General features: G+C 47.4%; 1 protein-coding gene across 2 annotated transcripts in view; it reads right to left on the bottom strand.

Annotated features, from left to right (window-relative positions):
* zgc:153184 (uncharacterized protein LOC751652 homolog) overlaps positions 1-14,803 on the bottom strand; it is a 15,056-nt gene extending 253 nt beyond the window's left edge. The window contains exons 1-7 of one of the 2 annotated variants that reach the window (XM_027012047.2): positions 14,372-14,803; positions 4,332-4,427; positions 4,007-4,042; positions 3,701-3,772; positions 2,341-2,544; positions 748-1,170; positions 1-415 (exon numbers count right to left, since the gene is read on the bottom strand). The exon at positions 1-415 is cut by the window's left edge and continues 253 nt beyond it. In XM_027012047.2, the coding sequence (XP_026867848.2) occupies positions 350-415; positions 748-1,170; positions 2,341-2,544; positions 3,701-3,772; positions 4,007-4,042; positions 4,332-4,427; positions 14,372-14,377 (903 nt within the window). In that variant the 5' untranslated portion in view covers positions 14,378-14,803 and the 3' untranslated portion in view covers positions 1-349. Of the gene's footprint in view, positions 416-747; positions 1,171-2,340; positions 2,545-3,700; positions 3,773-4,006; positions 4,082-4,331; positions 4,428-14,371 lie in introns of both variants that reach the window. The other variant, XM_027012046.2, reaches the window with a different exon arrangement.
* Between the last annotated feature and the right edge of the window lie 1,822 nt (positions 14,804-16,625).

Below are 16,625 nucleotides of genomic sequence, written 5' to 3'. Positions count from 1 at the left end.
GGTGAGACTGAGGCTCAGAGAAAGTGAGACAGTGTGATCAGCGAGGGTTGGTTTTATCCTACCATGTACTAGTGAGGGACTACTAATAATCAAAGTTAAGCCAGGTCAAGTCTTCTTTCCATGTTTAGTTTATATCTCATTTTCTAATCATATGGGGGGAATCAACATTCTGAGGCCAATTATTTTATAGTAAGTCATTCAAGGCGTGTGAATAACTGTGGTATTAGATACAGGGTTATTCACCAGGAAGCCTTAGTCACATCACTGCTTTTGGTGATCTAACCCTGTTCACAACAGGATTGCCAGCTAAGAACTCCAGGTCTGATACGGGAATAAACAGTGGGAGTCTTTATTCAGCCAGCGTTGCCTTCTCTTCTGCACCTGGGACTTCATCTCTGTCTTCAGAAAGTCCCTCCTGATAAACAAAGTGAAAAGGTTAGAAAAGAAACATCTTACGTTCATCTCTGAGATAAGAGGAGGCTGTGTGGCTCCACCTTCCTGTCTGAACATTTTCCTCTAAGCCCAGAAGCTGCACAGAGCTCCAGGGGTCATGAGTGCGCACAACGTCTCCATGGAATGAGACACACCTCCTCAACCCTCAACCCTCAACCCCGACCCCAGTTTGGTTCACTGTCAACACTACCAAACAACTGACCTACAGCTAATTTACAAATGTCAGACAGACGGTGTCTCTGTGACAGTTAACACACAGATGTCAGACAGACGGTGTCTCTGTGATGGTGTTACCTTTAGTTCTCTGTTCTCTTTACTGGCTGGAAGTTCGCCTCCCAGTTCACCTGCATTTTCTACCCCCTCTGACTGGTCAGGACTCTGATCTTCAGACAGTCTTTCCTCTTGCTGGACCTCCATGGTATCAGACGTAGAGGGTGTATCTGGGTGCCCCCGCATCGCTGTTCCTGCATCCTGCCCCTCGCGGGTGACCCCAGCGCCCCTGGCGTCTCCACTCACGTCCTGCGTCTGGACTGCGCAGTCAGGATCGGGATGACAGGGATCCGCCGGAGGGCCACTGAACACCTCCCCTTTATCCTCATTCTGATCAGAGCGGTGTGGATGGGAAGGGGAGGGGCTTCCTTCTCCAGGCTCCTCCCCCGCTGATTTCCTGTGCTGCCGAGTTGGCAGACGCCGTTTAAAGGACAGCCGGACCCGGTTCTGTACACGCATATGCACGCACACACCCCATCACACTGTGTCATGTCTGACAGCGCTTTCTAGATTTTTTAACTTTCGACGAGAACTATATGCAGGTATAATGGTCAAAAACACTAACTTAGCCAACAATGGATAACAGGTACTGCAAACCAGTTAGCCTAGACCTCTTCTGCTGGCCTCTATTCCCAGTTAGATATACAAGCATTTTGTGGTCAAATTACTCCTTCAGGAGACCAGTACTAACTTGACAGAGTAAACTAAAGTGGTTGTGGTTGGTAAGATCCCTGATTAGGTTTTCACTCACGCTCCCCCAGGTCTCACTAATACACTCACTCACGCTCCCCCAGGTCTCACTAATACACTCACTCACGCTCCCCCAGGTCTCACTAATACACTCACTCACGCTCCCCCAGGTCTCACTAATACACTCACTCACGCTCCCCCAGGTCTCACTAATACACTCACTCACGCTCCCCCAGGTCTCACTAATACACTCACTCACGCTCCCCCAGGTCTCACTAATACACTCACTCACGCTCCCCCAGGTCTCACTAATACACTCACTCACGCTCCCCCAGGTCTCACTAATACACTCACTCACGCTCCCCCAGGTCTCACTAATATACTCACTCACACTCCCCCAAGTCTCACTAATACACTCACTCACACTCCCCCAGGTCTTGCTGTGTTCTGTGTTCATTCTGCCCTTTTGTCTAGCGTGGCCTGTTTGGTCGAGTAGGTAAGGCAAACACAGGCACATACCACAATCTGTATTTAGCACTACAGATAAGTTCATACTTTACAACACTGTAACATGATGACTTCTCAATGTTAACTTCTTAGGTCTCTGGCATACAGACTCTGCAGTGGATATGATGGCTTTGTTATTGTCATGAGCACTTAAAACATACTGATTATAATTATCAAATAAACATGATATGAAATTTTATGTGTGATCTGTTTTGAGGCAACAGTAAATTACCAAAAGTAAAAGTACCAAAAGTGTGAGCCTCAGGGTGTTTAAAAAACAATAACTAATTAATATAAAATATATTATTATAAAAAGGAATGTAAACATTTTGTCTTTGCGGTAACAGTTACTGCAGTTTGGGCTTGGTTTTAGTAGGACAAAAGTGAGTGACGTGTGTGGAGGTCAGTAAGCACTGTGACCTTGTTGATGCTGGGCAGGTGGGTCATATCCTCAGCTGGCTGCTCAAAGCTGACGGACACCTCGTCCTCATTGGCCTGAGGGGGCCGCAGGGCGGAGCCTAGTGAGCTGCAGGGGCTGCTGATGCCGAGGGGTGTGGCCTGCAGCTTTGTCTCTGGGCTTTTGGGTAGGGTCAGCCGTGGCGTGGGTGTCAGAGTTAGGCTTGCCTACAGAGAGCCAAAAGAGAAACAACAGGAAAGGAGGTGTGGCATGGAAGCAAAACTTGCATCAGGTGACTGAACCAAGTCTGACCTGCCACTAGCCGAAGACTCAGTGGCACGCAGAACTCAGAGACTGGCCTGTGTGAGGCAGCCCAGCCCAGCAGCTGCCAAGGACATAAAGAAGCCTTGAGATAAACGAAGGGATGACAGAAGGTAATACCTGAACAACCCTGTAAGACTCCTACCTGTACAGCAGAGAGCAAAACTGCAGCTCTGCTGTGCCATGGCAGCTACGCTGAGAGTGGGACCACTCTGTACATAAGAACCTGGCTAAGGTGTTCTGGCAATAGCACAAGAGCCTGGCCAATCAGAGATGCAGGGACAGGGCCCCTCCCCACTGCCTGAAAGTCAGCGAGACTGTTTTTCCAGGGGTGCTGCAACTATTGAACACTGGGTGGCAGCAGAGCCTCGTGAAGAGCAAAAGACAAAGTAAAACAATTCAGAAAAACATGTTTACAGGTAATCAATACATATGATCGCAATCATGTGCAATTATACAGAAATCTGTAATTCAGGCAGAGTTCAAAAGAACTGACTTCATCAGACATTCTGTATCAGTGGTTAAAACACTGTGAAGGTACACTCACAACAATCTTTATTTGGTTTGACACAATTAATTAATTAGAAACATCTCCACCTACAGGGTCCGGTCTCTACGTAACTATTAATGTGTGGTAGACCATTCTCAACCAAGAAAAAACTCCAGTCATGCTGGGACGACACATGACCCTGTCTGGATTGGTGCTATTAGGAATGGCTCAGAATATACCACCACCCAAATGGTGATGTTCCCATAAAATGCATCTACAATACAGGTATATTTAATAGTTTGTGTGTGTATTACATGTGTGTATGTAATAAAGTGGAAATTAATGTATTTTGTAGCAAGTGGGCTTGGACTACCATAATCCGGACACTGAACTTGTTCAGTAACCACTGAGAACATCTGCATCTGTGTCAAAGGTGTTAAAACACTAATGTAAGCATCTCCAAGATGGAGACCCTCCTGTCTTCTGTAAAAATGTAATTTAGGAATTATGAATGTGACATCCCTGGATGCAGGGACTGGATGGGTTATTTCTACACGCATACGTGGAATCACCTGCAGTTTCTCGATGAGGAAGGAATTCTTCAGTTTGGCTTTTGCGGGATGTGGAGATGCAGTAGCTGGTTTCTTTAACAGAAAAAAATAAGATGTAGGACCAGTTACCAAGAAACTGAATACTTCAGGACCAGGAAGTTCTAATGTAAACACCTAATTTAAACACTACACATATATACATTAATTTTAGTGCATCTGTGTGTGTGAGTAAACAGCTTGTCTTGTGTGAGTTATGACATGGTCTTGGTTGTACAATATGAAGAAGTCAACGTCCGTTTCCATGGAAGCGGAGCGGTGAGCTTTTACCTCCTCTCTGCTCTTCCTGTCTGTGGGTTTGGGTAACTGCAGAGAGAACAGAGGGTTTCTTCTGATGGGGTTAGTCTGGGACAGATACAAGAACAGACAGTTCAACGTGGCATTACAAGACTTACAGAACATGAAGATTAGAGTGCTTTGGATTTTAGTATCTATTTTGGGTAAACAAAAAAATGTACAAAAACATATTTACAAACTAAATAGGGCCATGGACTAAGTAATACATCTACAATGAAAAGGAGTAACATGCCTATGGGGAAATACAGTAATAATCATACAGTAAAATACAGTAATACATCTACAATGAAAGCGTTACCTCTGGATACCTCTGGATAGAACTGGATAACGACGGTGCATGAGCTTTGAACTTTCCAGACGGCTCAGCCACAGACGGCTTGACTGGAGGCGTCTCCTGTGAAGGTGAGTGTGATCATCACCACACAGCAGTGCAAGTCATTTCAGACAGGCATACCTGAGCAATAAAGGGCTACTCCACAAGACTAAATGAATTCACTGGTAAGTGAGCACCAATAGTTGTAATCTACTCAGAGGCACCTGTACAGGGAGGCTAGCACTGGGGTGGGAACAGCAGGCCACCAGGGGACACGGGCAGGAATATTTAGTCAACGTCCAGAAAGGGCAGGAAATTCCAACTTTGCTGATATTTCTGAGTTGAGAAAAGCCGGACTGAAGAAGCCTCTTGATGTACACAGAAAATTGAGATGTCACTAAAGGCTTTGCCTTCCATCCAGCACAACTAACAAACCTTTTCCCACATTTCTTCACCTCCCACTGGGATGCCTCTCTTGCGTTTGTTTAATTTAAGAATGTTTCAAGACCTCCTGATTTTCCTAGGTGTCAGACATTTGTCAAGATTGACCAATCAAATCAATGTCATTACGATTTACAGAAAGAGATTTGAATGCTATCAGCATAAACCAGAAAATAAACATTAAAGCCTCTAATAATGATTGCATATACAAAGAAAATAAAAATCAGGCCCAAGAGAGAAACCTGAGATGCAGGAGCAGACATCCTGTCACCAACAGACACTACAAATGGCGGATTCTAGCTCACTGTTGTAAATCGTTGTAATAAAATACAAAGGTTCATGGTATCAAATGCTACACTAATGTCCACAAGAATTAAAATCGAAACTTTGCCAGCATCTGTGCCCATTAAAAGGTCATTTAACACTCAGGAGAATTGTGTCAGTGCTTTGCTTCTTATTTTGATGGTGGATTTTCTGGTTGTTAGATGGTTTCTGGTCTGTGAATTTCAAAGGCAGTTTAAGCATAGTCTTCTATTAACTGAGAGTTCCCACAGAGCCCTGAATAGCCCCAGACCACCTAAAGAGTGAGAGTAGGAGCTACAAGCTTGTCTGGGAGTGAACAGACCCAAATGTAGCTTTTATACATCTTACTTTCCTGCCCCATTACATAAAATAAACCATAATGCAATTCTTCAGCCAGCGCTTCATTTACGACGTCGATCCCATTCCCACTTGTACAAGAACAGGAAAATGAAGGGCCGTGCAGGGAAAACGTGTGCAGGGAAATGGTGACATCAATCCAAGAAAGTGGGGCTGGGAAAGTTGCGTGTGTTCACTGAACAAAGACGATTATGTTCTGTGAGGGTAACGTCAACACAGCTGACTAACATCACACTAACTGCCTGGGGAATCTGAGACAAGGACTGTAGTTTCCGCCAAACATTCTCTCCCGAACACTCACTCTCCCCGTCTCATCTCTTTCTCATCCTCCTTATCCTCCTTCCTCTGTCGAGTAGGCTTTATTGCCAATATTGTCAAAGCATTGGAAGTTCAGCTTCAGAAAATGAATATAATCCAACACTCTCGATCACTCTGCTGCTCTGTTTCTCTCGCTTTCCCTATTGGTGCTGTGGTAGTACAATAGCACTGTACAATAGTACATTTTTGCATTAAAATTCACCAACATGGAAACTGGGTTTAAAAAAAGAAGAAAAAAAAAGCTACGACTAAGCAAGCCAGCCAGCGTGTCTCCTGGTCTGAGCAGGGTGACAGAGCCTTACTGAACAAAGCTCTCATCTCACTGACCTTGCGTGCTGTACTCGCTCAGCGCTGGAGGCCGAGCCCTGGAAAACATGGACACACTTCTCCCACACCATTCTACACGAGTCACACAAACACACACACTTTCCCCGTCTTTATTTTCACTGCCCCCCGCCACACACACACACACACACACACACACACACACACACACACACACACACACACACGGTGACCTCACCTAGCTTTGCTCCTTCCACCCAGAACAGATCACTGCAATACACCCTTGAACTCCTGCACACACACATGCCTGGAGCCAATAGCAATACACGCACATAGACACACACGCACACAAAATGCTTTTCTATTATGTGGGACATTTGCTTCGCTCCAAATTCCTCCAGTTCCTTTTTCATACTGATAAGCAGAAGCCTTTGAGACAACCCCACCCCACCCCATCTCCCGCCCCACGCCTCATTATTCTGGTGACCATGATTGTTAACTCCTTCCTGTCCCTTAAAAAAACCTCCATTCTCACTGTGCTAACCCTCACAAGAATACAAGAGAGCCATTCGCTTTATTGTTCTATAGGTGGGCTGAAGGTTTTCTACTACAAAGCACTTGGACAGCAGCCAAAACGTTCCTCCTTGTTCACTCTAAAAAACGACCTACAGTTCTACAATAGCGTGATGGCAGCTACAACTAACCCTACCTACAATATCTGTGTGAAACATTCAAACTTCACTGCCAGCCTCCATGGACCCACTGCAGTTTGCATACCGCCACAACCGCTCCACTGACGATGCAATTGCACATCTGCTCCACACCACACTGACCCACCTGGACGAAGGGAGGGGTAATTATGTTAAAATGCTGTTTGGTGACTACAGTTCAGCATTTAACACCATCATCCCCTCCCTACTCACTACTAAGTTGGGGGATCTAGGACTGCATACATCCCTGTGCGACTGGATCTCCAGCTTCCTAACAGACAGACCACAATCAGTACAGGTGGGCAACTGTGTCTCATCCACCCTCACCCTCAGCACTGGAGCTCCTCAGGGTTGTGTCCTAAGCCCCCTGCTCTACTCACTGTACACCTACGACTGCACAGCCACTTCCAGCTCCACCATCATTGTCAAGTTTGCTGACGACACCGTCGTCATTGGCCTGATCTCGGACAACAAGGAGAGGGCCTACCTGGAGGAGATTAAGCACCTGGAAAACTGGTGCCAGGAAAATAATCTCCTCCTAAATGTCAGTAAGACAAAGGAGCTGATCGTGGATTGCAGCAAGAAGCAGGAGCGACACTACCAACCTGTAAGGATCAGTGGAACCACGGTGGAGAGAGTAGATAGTTTCAGGTACCTTGGTGTTCACATCTCGCAGGACCTGTCCTGGTCCCGCCATACCAACTCCCTGGCAAAGAAGGCTCGTCAGCGTCTTTACCACCTCAGACGCCTAAGAGACTTCAGACTGCCCTCCAAGGTACTGCAGAACTTCCACACCTGCACTATCGAGAGCATCCTCACGGGGAACATCACAGTCTGGTTTGGGAATAGCACCAAGCAGGACAGACAAGCACTCCAAAGGGTAGTGCGTTCAGCAGAGCGCATCACTCACACGGAACTTCCTGACCTGCAGACCATCTACCACAAGCAGTGCCAGACCAAGGCCAGGAGGATTGTGAAGGACCCCATCGGGCCCTGAATCAGGGAAACTGATAAAATGTGGGGACCACCACCACCATGTAACATAACTGTATATATATTCAATTACCACCATGTAACATAAAAACTGTAAATATGTCTTTTTACAAAATGGATCTGTACATTCTGTACATTGTGTACATATATATACAAACCATATACACTGTACATTGTGTACATACATACATACACAACGATATACATTGTATATATAAACATAATATACATATATTGTACATACATTGTTAATATATTTTTGTACATATATAGAATACATATATTTCTCTATGCACCCCTGTTTTCTTTTTCCTGTTTGGACAGAGCGCTCTCAACCATTTCACTACGAGTTATACTGTGTATGACTATGTATGTGACAAATAAACCAAACTTGAAACATTCAACTAACCTCTACAAGACTTTCTAATCTGTGCTGCTGTGATATAATACAAATGTGACGTATTCCAAACCCAGATTTTAACATCTCTCATACCATGAAAACCAATGTTCTTATATTAAGCACATCAAAATGATATCTGATAAACTGTGGTCCAAATCAGAAGTTAAGCTATACCATGTATGGGAACTCTTGCAAGACAACAAAGAGCAGAGCTCCTCCTCCTGTCCACAGGAGAGACCAGTGAGCTCTGGGCAGGGTGGGGGGGGGGGGGGGGGTCGTCTCTGGGCTAAAAATCCCAGACAACTCTGTCTGGGGGGCTTCAACCCTGAGAAAATCCCAACTAAACCCTCACAGGGTTCTGGTGCTGGAGCTTTTGCAGCGCATCTGAGCAGGCAGGAGTGCAGGAGGAGTGTAGGAGGTCCTGCTAATTTGAAACACAATATTCTAGAGTTCTATGGGAGCTTGGAAACACCGTCATCAAGGTTAAAAAACCTCTTCAAACAGTCTATATGGTGTAATCATATAATCATTTTTCTCTGGTTTTCAAATGTGCATATGTTTAAAATACAGAAAAGTTTGAAAACCATAAAATGACCAGTTTTACTGTACAACCCACACAGTTAAAGATACACTCACACACAGGTCTGATCAGAGAACACACACACACACACACACACACACACAGGTCAGTCACTGCATCTAATATCTTCCTCCATCTTCCTTTGAGGCAGGAAGTGTGCTCACAAAACAACAAACCCTTTGCAGGAAGCGTCTTAAGAAGCTCTTCTGCTAAAATGTGCTCTACTCCTCATAATGTACAGAAAGCAGACAGTGTGATCATTCTGCCCTCAGTGGGTACAGTGTTCCAACACAACAGTGGTAAAACACAGTTTTAATAACTATGTAGTGATCATTTTTCATAAACACTGAGGCAGACCAAAGTTGGTTTAGTGATACCTAACCTGGACAAAAAAAAACGTAATGTGCAAACCATTTTTGACACTTCATTTCCGCTGTTAAACACTGAGGCATTTCATTAACTTTCAATAACTTTTAGCTCAGTTGTGAGCTAAATAAGTAACTAGTATTACACAGAACACACAAACCAATGATTCAAAAGTGACTGTCATAGCCCTCTACTTAAAGGAACGCATGTGGTCGCTTATAAACTCATATGGATACACAACCTCTGCAGTTTTATAGATGACTTTCATGTTGCAGCACAGAGACGTAGCACAGTCAACCACAACCGTTATAACCACACACTCAAAAGAGTTACCATGTTACACCAATAACCTCAGCTAAATGCCACATGATCATCATGGGTCGACACAGCCGTGGCTGTTCTTATATTTCTGTGAGAAAAAGAAAAGCAAAGACCCTGAAGGATAAACCATAGAAGCCCCGTCTGTCCTGGACAGGGTTTAGGGGTCATGAAGCACCGAGCGCGCTAGGGTTTAGGGGTCATGAAGCACCGAGCGCGCTAGGGTTTAGGGGTCATGAAGCACTGAGCGCACTAGGGTTTAGGGGTCATGAAGCACCGAGCGCGCTAGGGTTTAGGGGTCATGAAGCACTGAGCGCGCTAGGGTTTAGGGGTCATGAAGCACTGAGCGCGCTAGGGTTTAGGGGTCATGAAGCACTGAGCGCGCTAGGGTTTAGGGGTAGGGAAGCACTAAGCGAGCTAGGGTTTAGGGGTCATGAAGCACTGAGCGCACTAGGGTTTAGGATTCATGAAGCACTAAGCGCGCTAGGGTTTAGGGGTCATGAAGCACCGAGCGCGCTAGGGTTTAGGATTCATGAAGCACTGAGCGCGCTAGGGTTTAGGGGTAGGGAAGCACTAAGCGAGCTAGGGTTTAGGGGTCATGAAGCACTGAGCGCACTAGGGTTTAGGATTCATGAAGCACTAAGCGCGCTAGGGTTTAGGGGTCATGAAGCACCGAGCGCGCTAGGGTTTAGGATTCATGAAGCACTAAGCGCGCTAGGGTTTAGGGGTCATGAAGCACTGAGCGCGCTAGGGTTTAGGGGTCATGAAGCACTGAGCGCGCTAGGGTTTAGGGGTAGGGAAGCACCGAGCGCACTAGGGTTTAGGGGTCATGAAGCACTGAGCGCACTAGGGTTTAGGGGTAGGGAAGCACTGAGCGCGCTAGGGTTTAGGGGTAGGGAAGCACCGAGCGCGCTAGGGTTTAGGGGTCATGAAGCACTGAGCGCGCTAGGGTTTAGGGGTAGGGAAGCACCGAGTGCACTAGGGTTTAGGGGTCATTAAGCACTGAGTGCACTAGGGTTTAGGGGTCATGAAGCACTGAGCGCGCTAGGGTTTAGGGGTAGGGAAGCACTAAGCGAGCTAGGGTTTAGGGGTCATGAAGCACTGAGCGCACTAGGGTTTAGGATTCATGAAGCACTAAGCGCGCTAGGGTTTAGGGGTCATGAAGCACCGAGCGCGCTAGGGTTTAGGATTCATGAAGCACTAAGCGCGCTAGGGTTTAGGGGTCATGAAGCACTGAGCGCGCTAGGGTTTAGGATTCATGAAGCACTGAGCGCGCTAGGGTTTAGGATTCATGAAGCACTAAGCGCGCTAGGGTTTAGGGGTCATGAAGCACCGAGCGCGCTAGGGTTTAGGGGGCATGAAGCACTGAGCGCACTAGGGTTTAGGGGTAGGGAAGCACTAAGCGAGCTAGGGTTTAGGGGTCATGAAGCACCGAGTGCGCTAGGGTTTAGGATTCATGAAGCACCGAGCGCACTAGGGTTTAGGGGTCATGAAGCACCGAGCGTGCTAGGGTTTAGGGGTCATGAAGCACTGAGCGCGCTAGGGTTTAGGGGTAGGGAAGCACCGAGCGCACTAGGGTTTAGGGGTCATGAAGCACTGAGCGCACTAGGGTTTAGGGGTCATGAAGCACTGAGCGCACTAGGGTTTAGGGGTAGGGAAGCACCGAGCGCACTAGGGTTTAGGGGTCATGAAGCACTGAGCGCACTAGGGTTTAGGGGTAGGGAAGCACCGAGCGCACTAGGGTTTAGGGGTCATGAAGCACTGAGCGTGCTAGGGTTTAGGGGTCATGAAGCACTGAGCGCACTAGGGTTTAGGGGTCATGAAGCACTGAACGCGCTAGGGTTTAGGATTCATGAAGCACTAAGCGTGCTAGGGTTTAGGGGTAGGGAAGCACTGAGCGCGCTAGGGTTTAGGGGTCATGAAGCACCGAGCGCACTAGGGTTTAGGGGTCATGAAGCACCGAGCGCACTAGGGTTTAGGGGTAGGGAAGCACTAAGCGAGCTAGGGTTTAGGATTCATGAAGCACTAAGCGCACTAGGGTTTAGGGGTAGGGAAGCACTAAGCGAGCTAGGGTTTAGGGGTCATGAAGCACCGAGCGTGCTAGGGTTTAGGGGTCATGAAGCACTGAGCGCACTAGGGTTTAGGGGTCATGAAGCACTGAGCGCGCTAGGGTTTAGGGGTCATGAAGCACCGAGCGTGCTAGGGTTTAGGGGTCATGAAGCACCGAGCGCACTAGGGTTTAGGGGTCATGAAGCACCGAGCGCACTAGGGTTTAGGGGTAGGGAAGCACTAAGCGAGCTAGGGTTTAGGGGTAGGGAAGCACTAAGCGAGCTAGGGTTTAGGGGTCATGAAGCACTGAGCGCGCTAGGGTTTAGGATTCATGAAGCACTAAGCGTGCTAGGGTTTAGGGGTCATGAAGCACTGAGCGCGCTAGGGTTTAGGGGTAGGGAAGCACCGAGCGCACTAGGGTTTAGGGGTCATGAAGCACTAAGCGCGCTAGGGTTTAGGGGTAGGGAAGCACCGAGCGTGCTAGGGTTTAGGGGTCATGAAGCACTGAGCGCACTAGGGTTTAGGGGTCATGAAGCACTGAGCGCGCTAGGGTTTAGGGGTCATGAAGCACCGAGCGTGCTAGGGTTTAGGGGTCATGAAGCACTGAGCGCGCTAGGGTTTAGGGGTCATGAAGCACCGAGCGTGCTAGGGTTTAGGGGTAGGGAAGCACTAAGCGAGCTAGGGTTTAGGGGTAGGGAAGCACCGAGCGCACTAGGGTTTAGGGGTCATGAAGCACTAAGCGCGCTAGGGTTTAGGGGTAGGGAAGCACCGAGCGCACTAGGGTTTAGGATTCATGAAGCACTAAGCGAGCTAGGGTTTAGGGGTCATGAAGCACTGAGCGCGCTAGGGTTTAGGGGTCATGAAGCACCGAGCGTGCTAGGGTTTAGGGGTCATGAAGCACTGAGCGCACTAGGGTTTAGGGGTCATGAAGCACTGAGCGCTCTAGGGTTTAGGGGTCATGAAGCACCGAGCGTGCTAGGGTTTAGGGGTAGGGAAGCACTAAGCGAGCTAGGGTTTAGGGGTAGGGAAGCACCGAGCGCACTAGGGTTTAGGGGTCATGAAGCACTAAGCGCGCTAGGGTTTAGGGGTAGGGAAGCACCGAGCGCACTAGGGTTTAGGATTCATGAAGCACTAAGCGAGCTAGGGTTTAGGGGTCATGAAGCACCGAGCGCACTAGGGTTTAGGGGTCATGAAGCACCGAGCGTGCTAGGGTTTAGGGGTCATGAAGCACTGAGCGCGCTAGGGTTTAGGGGTAGGGAAGCACTAAGCGAGCTAGGGTTTAGGGGTCATGAAGCACTGAGCGCGCTAGGGTTTAGGGGTCATGAAGCACCGAGCGTGCTAGGGTTTAGGGGTCATGAAGCACCGAGCGTGCTAGGGTTTAGGGGTCATGAAGCACTGAGCGCGCTAGGGTTTAGGGGTCATGAAGCACTAAGCGAGCTAGGGTTTAGGGGTAGGGAAGCACTAAGCGAGCTAGGGTTTAGGGGTAGGGAAGCACTAAGCGAGCTAGGGTTTAGGGGTCATGAAGCACCGAGCGCACTAGGGTTTAGGGGTCATGAAGCACCGAGCGTGCTAGGGTTTAGGGGTCATGAAGCACTGAGCGCACTAGGGTTCTAGGGACCTAGGGTTTCTTAATGTCCGATTGGACTGCTTTCACGTTTGTATTAAAGAATTTTGAACCATTATGAAAGAGCCAACAGAATAAACACCAAAAACACCTACTCAATGTGTTTCTGCTGAAATCATTTCACATGTGATGCACATGCTGAACAATAAGAAAAGGAAATGCGCCGGTCACGTGACCCTTTCCTTTATGACGTATTTAAAGGCGCTGACTGCAGGACAGATGAGCGCGCGCCTAACTCTACATAGGGACGGAAAGAGCGCGAGAGTCCTTCTTGCGTAGTGTCAAAAGAGCGTTAGACAAAACCCCTTGCCAGTCTGCACACTCACGGTCTGGTTTGTGCGACTCTATCATCTGCGTCCACGAGCTGTTTAGACTGGAAAAGCGTGAACCCTCTGGTTCTTCGCTCCTGCTGCCTGACGCAGGTACAGCAGCTTAGGAGCGTGCCTGGAAACATCAACACTGGCCAAACTGGTTACTTTCGCACGTGCAGAACATTACGTAACACATGTGCAGTTCACATGCTTGAGAAGCTGTGCCAGCGCTCCTGTTATACACGACAGCAAGTTTCCTCCTTCCAGCTGTATGAATACCCTCCTCCCCACACACACCCAGACACGTGGGACTCCCAAACCGTCGTTGTTTTTCTTCTCTTCCCACGTGATCTCTCTCATACGACTGCTGAAGGTCAGGCATTCCTATCAAGAGTTAGGCATCTATCCCACGAGCACCTGGCACATTGACTTCTCACGCTGTAATCTCCATCTGTCCTGGCATGATCAGAAAAGCTCGGGAGCTGTAAGATGAGCGCGCGCAGGCACTACTCACGCGCAGTAAGGAAACAAGCACTGCGTGCCGTGCCGCGTGAAGCGCCAGACCCCACAAACTCCAGAGCACGAGCCTGTTGGAGCCGGGCACGTGAATGTATTTGACGTTGAGGCCCACCACACGTTAACGCGAGAAGCCCTTACACATTCTCCATGGGTACCAGCAGGGACATCAGTGCAGCATCGTGTGTGAGAATTTTATGGTAACAGACTCAGTTATGACCGCACAAAACTCACGCCTTACAAATCCCTCGCTTTCGTTTTTAGAATAAAGCTCATTTAATTTCCTTCCAGTACCAACATTTCCGTCGTGCTCACGCCGCCCTTCATGCTACAGAAGTAAGGCTGAAACCTCGCGCGGTGTCGAGCTCCTCACGGTAAAGCGCAGAGCGCTCAAGTCAAAGCGAAAGACCCAAACTGCACATCACCACTGCAGGAACATGAACGCAGCCCGCACCTCCATCCTCCACCTCCGGCCCGCTCCGGACTCCCCCGGACGCTTTGTGTGGGTGTTCGGATCCTGCAATCCGGTTCGTCTGGTTCCGATGTTCGGCGCGAGTTTCCCAACGCATGTGTTCAGTTTTCTGGGTGACAAACTGGAACGGCGCAAAACTACTTAACCATTAAGACCTCTGGCTCCGACTGGAAACGAGGAGGAGACTGGGGTCCTCGCGTGCTGTCTTTACAATCTCTGTAGTAGACTGGAGGGAACAGCGCGAGACGGAAAAGCTCGGACCGTAACTGCACGTGCATAGGAATGTATTGGCTTTCTCCATGCTGTGTACTAAAACCTACACTTGCACGTAATCTTGGCACAATCCTGGACTGGAAGTTTTGAATTAAAACTCACCAGTGACCCACAAACACGCCACGAAAATCAAGAGCTGCCAGAATAAAGCACATCTCGCGTGACTTATTGGTAGTGCTTTGATGGTTATTTTCAAATGATTTTGAAGTGCCTGTTTCAGTACCATAGTGCTGAGAGAGAAGTTCCCGGCCGACAGCACGGCGAGGTGATAAATTTTTAGATGCATTTCTGAGGAGGAAAGACGACACACATCTGAAGCCCATGACAAAGCCTGAATGTAAATGTTGTTTTGTACTGATTAGAGACATGCTTGCCAGGAGCCAGCCCTGGTCACTGGTGTAAGACCTGTTTTGCATTTGTTGCGTTATGGACAGGACAGGACAGGCCTGTGGACACGGGGATGAAAGCACAAAATAACAATGCACAAGTACAGGTGGAGGTTTGGGTGCTACTAGGGGAGGTTTCAAGCAGAGAGACCGCTGTTTTCTGTAGTGTTAAGAATACGGTGCCTCACTGAGGGCAAGATTAGGCGGACCAACTGTTATACCAATTACATGATGAAAAATTGCTGTTAATAGTTTGAATCCTTTATTATTGATGTTAACATTACTTAGATGAACTTAGGATTTAAACACGAAACTTGAGGAGATAAAGCAATAGCACCACCTGCTGCTAAAATATAATTACTGCTGACAGACGTACCAAAGCTTTAAGACGATTGGACAAGAGAGGGGTCAAATTTTACAGTTTAAGGCACCTGCAGGCGTCTCCTGTACATACGTGTGAACTGATCTCATTTGCATTAAAGTAAGTCACATCAAAGCTGATGGATAAAAACCTGTTTTCTTAATACGAGAAACCAGAGAATTTAAACTGAAAGTCAATAAAAAGGTTCCACCACTTTACTCAGTGGTTTATTATAATCCACACATTTCTAACTTTGTGGTCAAATAAATATCCTGTCACATGAATATCTTCTGTATTATAATCTCTTAAACAGGACATACATTCTGTGAAAGCCCACCCCTTCTCCGTAACACTGAACACGTTGCCTCACCATGTGTAGTCATAGCAGTGCAACGCTACAACAGCTACACCCAGGACATCATTAAAAGCATTTGCAACAAGAACGGAAAGGCAAGGATGACATCATAGCTGTAGACAGAACACATGTGGACCTTGTTAGGTTTTGTTGACATGGGGATGGATGTCCGATGTAAGATCAGTCCTGATAGGGCTTGTGATAGCAGTGCTACTGCAGTAATCAGCCCATTAGTGCCAGATGCTTTAATGATGCTGTTGGTCTGTGCAGTGGTTTATTAAACTAACCCCCCGTCCCAAAAAATAATAATCCAAATGTTTGACACACATTTATGCCAACATGGTCAAGTTTTAAGAGTTTAAAGAACAACCCTGTTTATACTCGAATTACAGATAGTTCATTCCTCTACATCTATTGATTATAAAATGGTGCTAGCTTTTAACAAAACCTCTCTTGTATGAAAATGATCTTTCATGACTGTTCCTGCTACTATAAAATTACTTTAGGGGCTGTCAAATAGAACAGTTACCAAACCACACCTGAACAGGACATGAGCTGTCCACTGATGTTTGAACTCATGTGCTCAGCTCAGTACGTCTCATTAGAACTTCTGCCGTTTCTCCATCCTTGTGCCCGTGTACTCACAGTAAATGGGTAAGAGGGGTTTTTGATAATGATTTGTCAATATTTTCAACTGTTAGGAGGAAAAAAAAATTTCATTTCAAATATTATTTGTTCAACAAAAAAATTGTTTTTTCCCCCCCGTGCAGTTCCCAATTAAGCACAGACGCTGTTCGGGTCTCATCTGCTGTGTGTGGGGTGGGCAGGACATCAGGGAACCCTCTCCCTCTCCTAGAGGAC

This window comes from Electrophorus electricus, chromosome 15 (genome assembly GCF_013358815.1).
Source record: "Electrophorus electricus isolate fEleEle1 chromosome 15, fEleEle1.pri, whole genome shotgun sequence".
Classification (NCBI taxonomy): domain Eukaryota; kingdom Metazoa; phylum Chordata; class Actinopteri; order Gymnotiformes; family Gymnotidae; genus Electrophorus; species Electrophorus electricus.
Note: the sequence above shows the minus strand (reverse complement) of the source record. Positions and strands in the feature narration are given on the sequence as shown.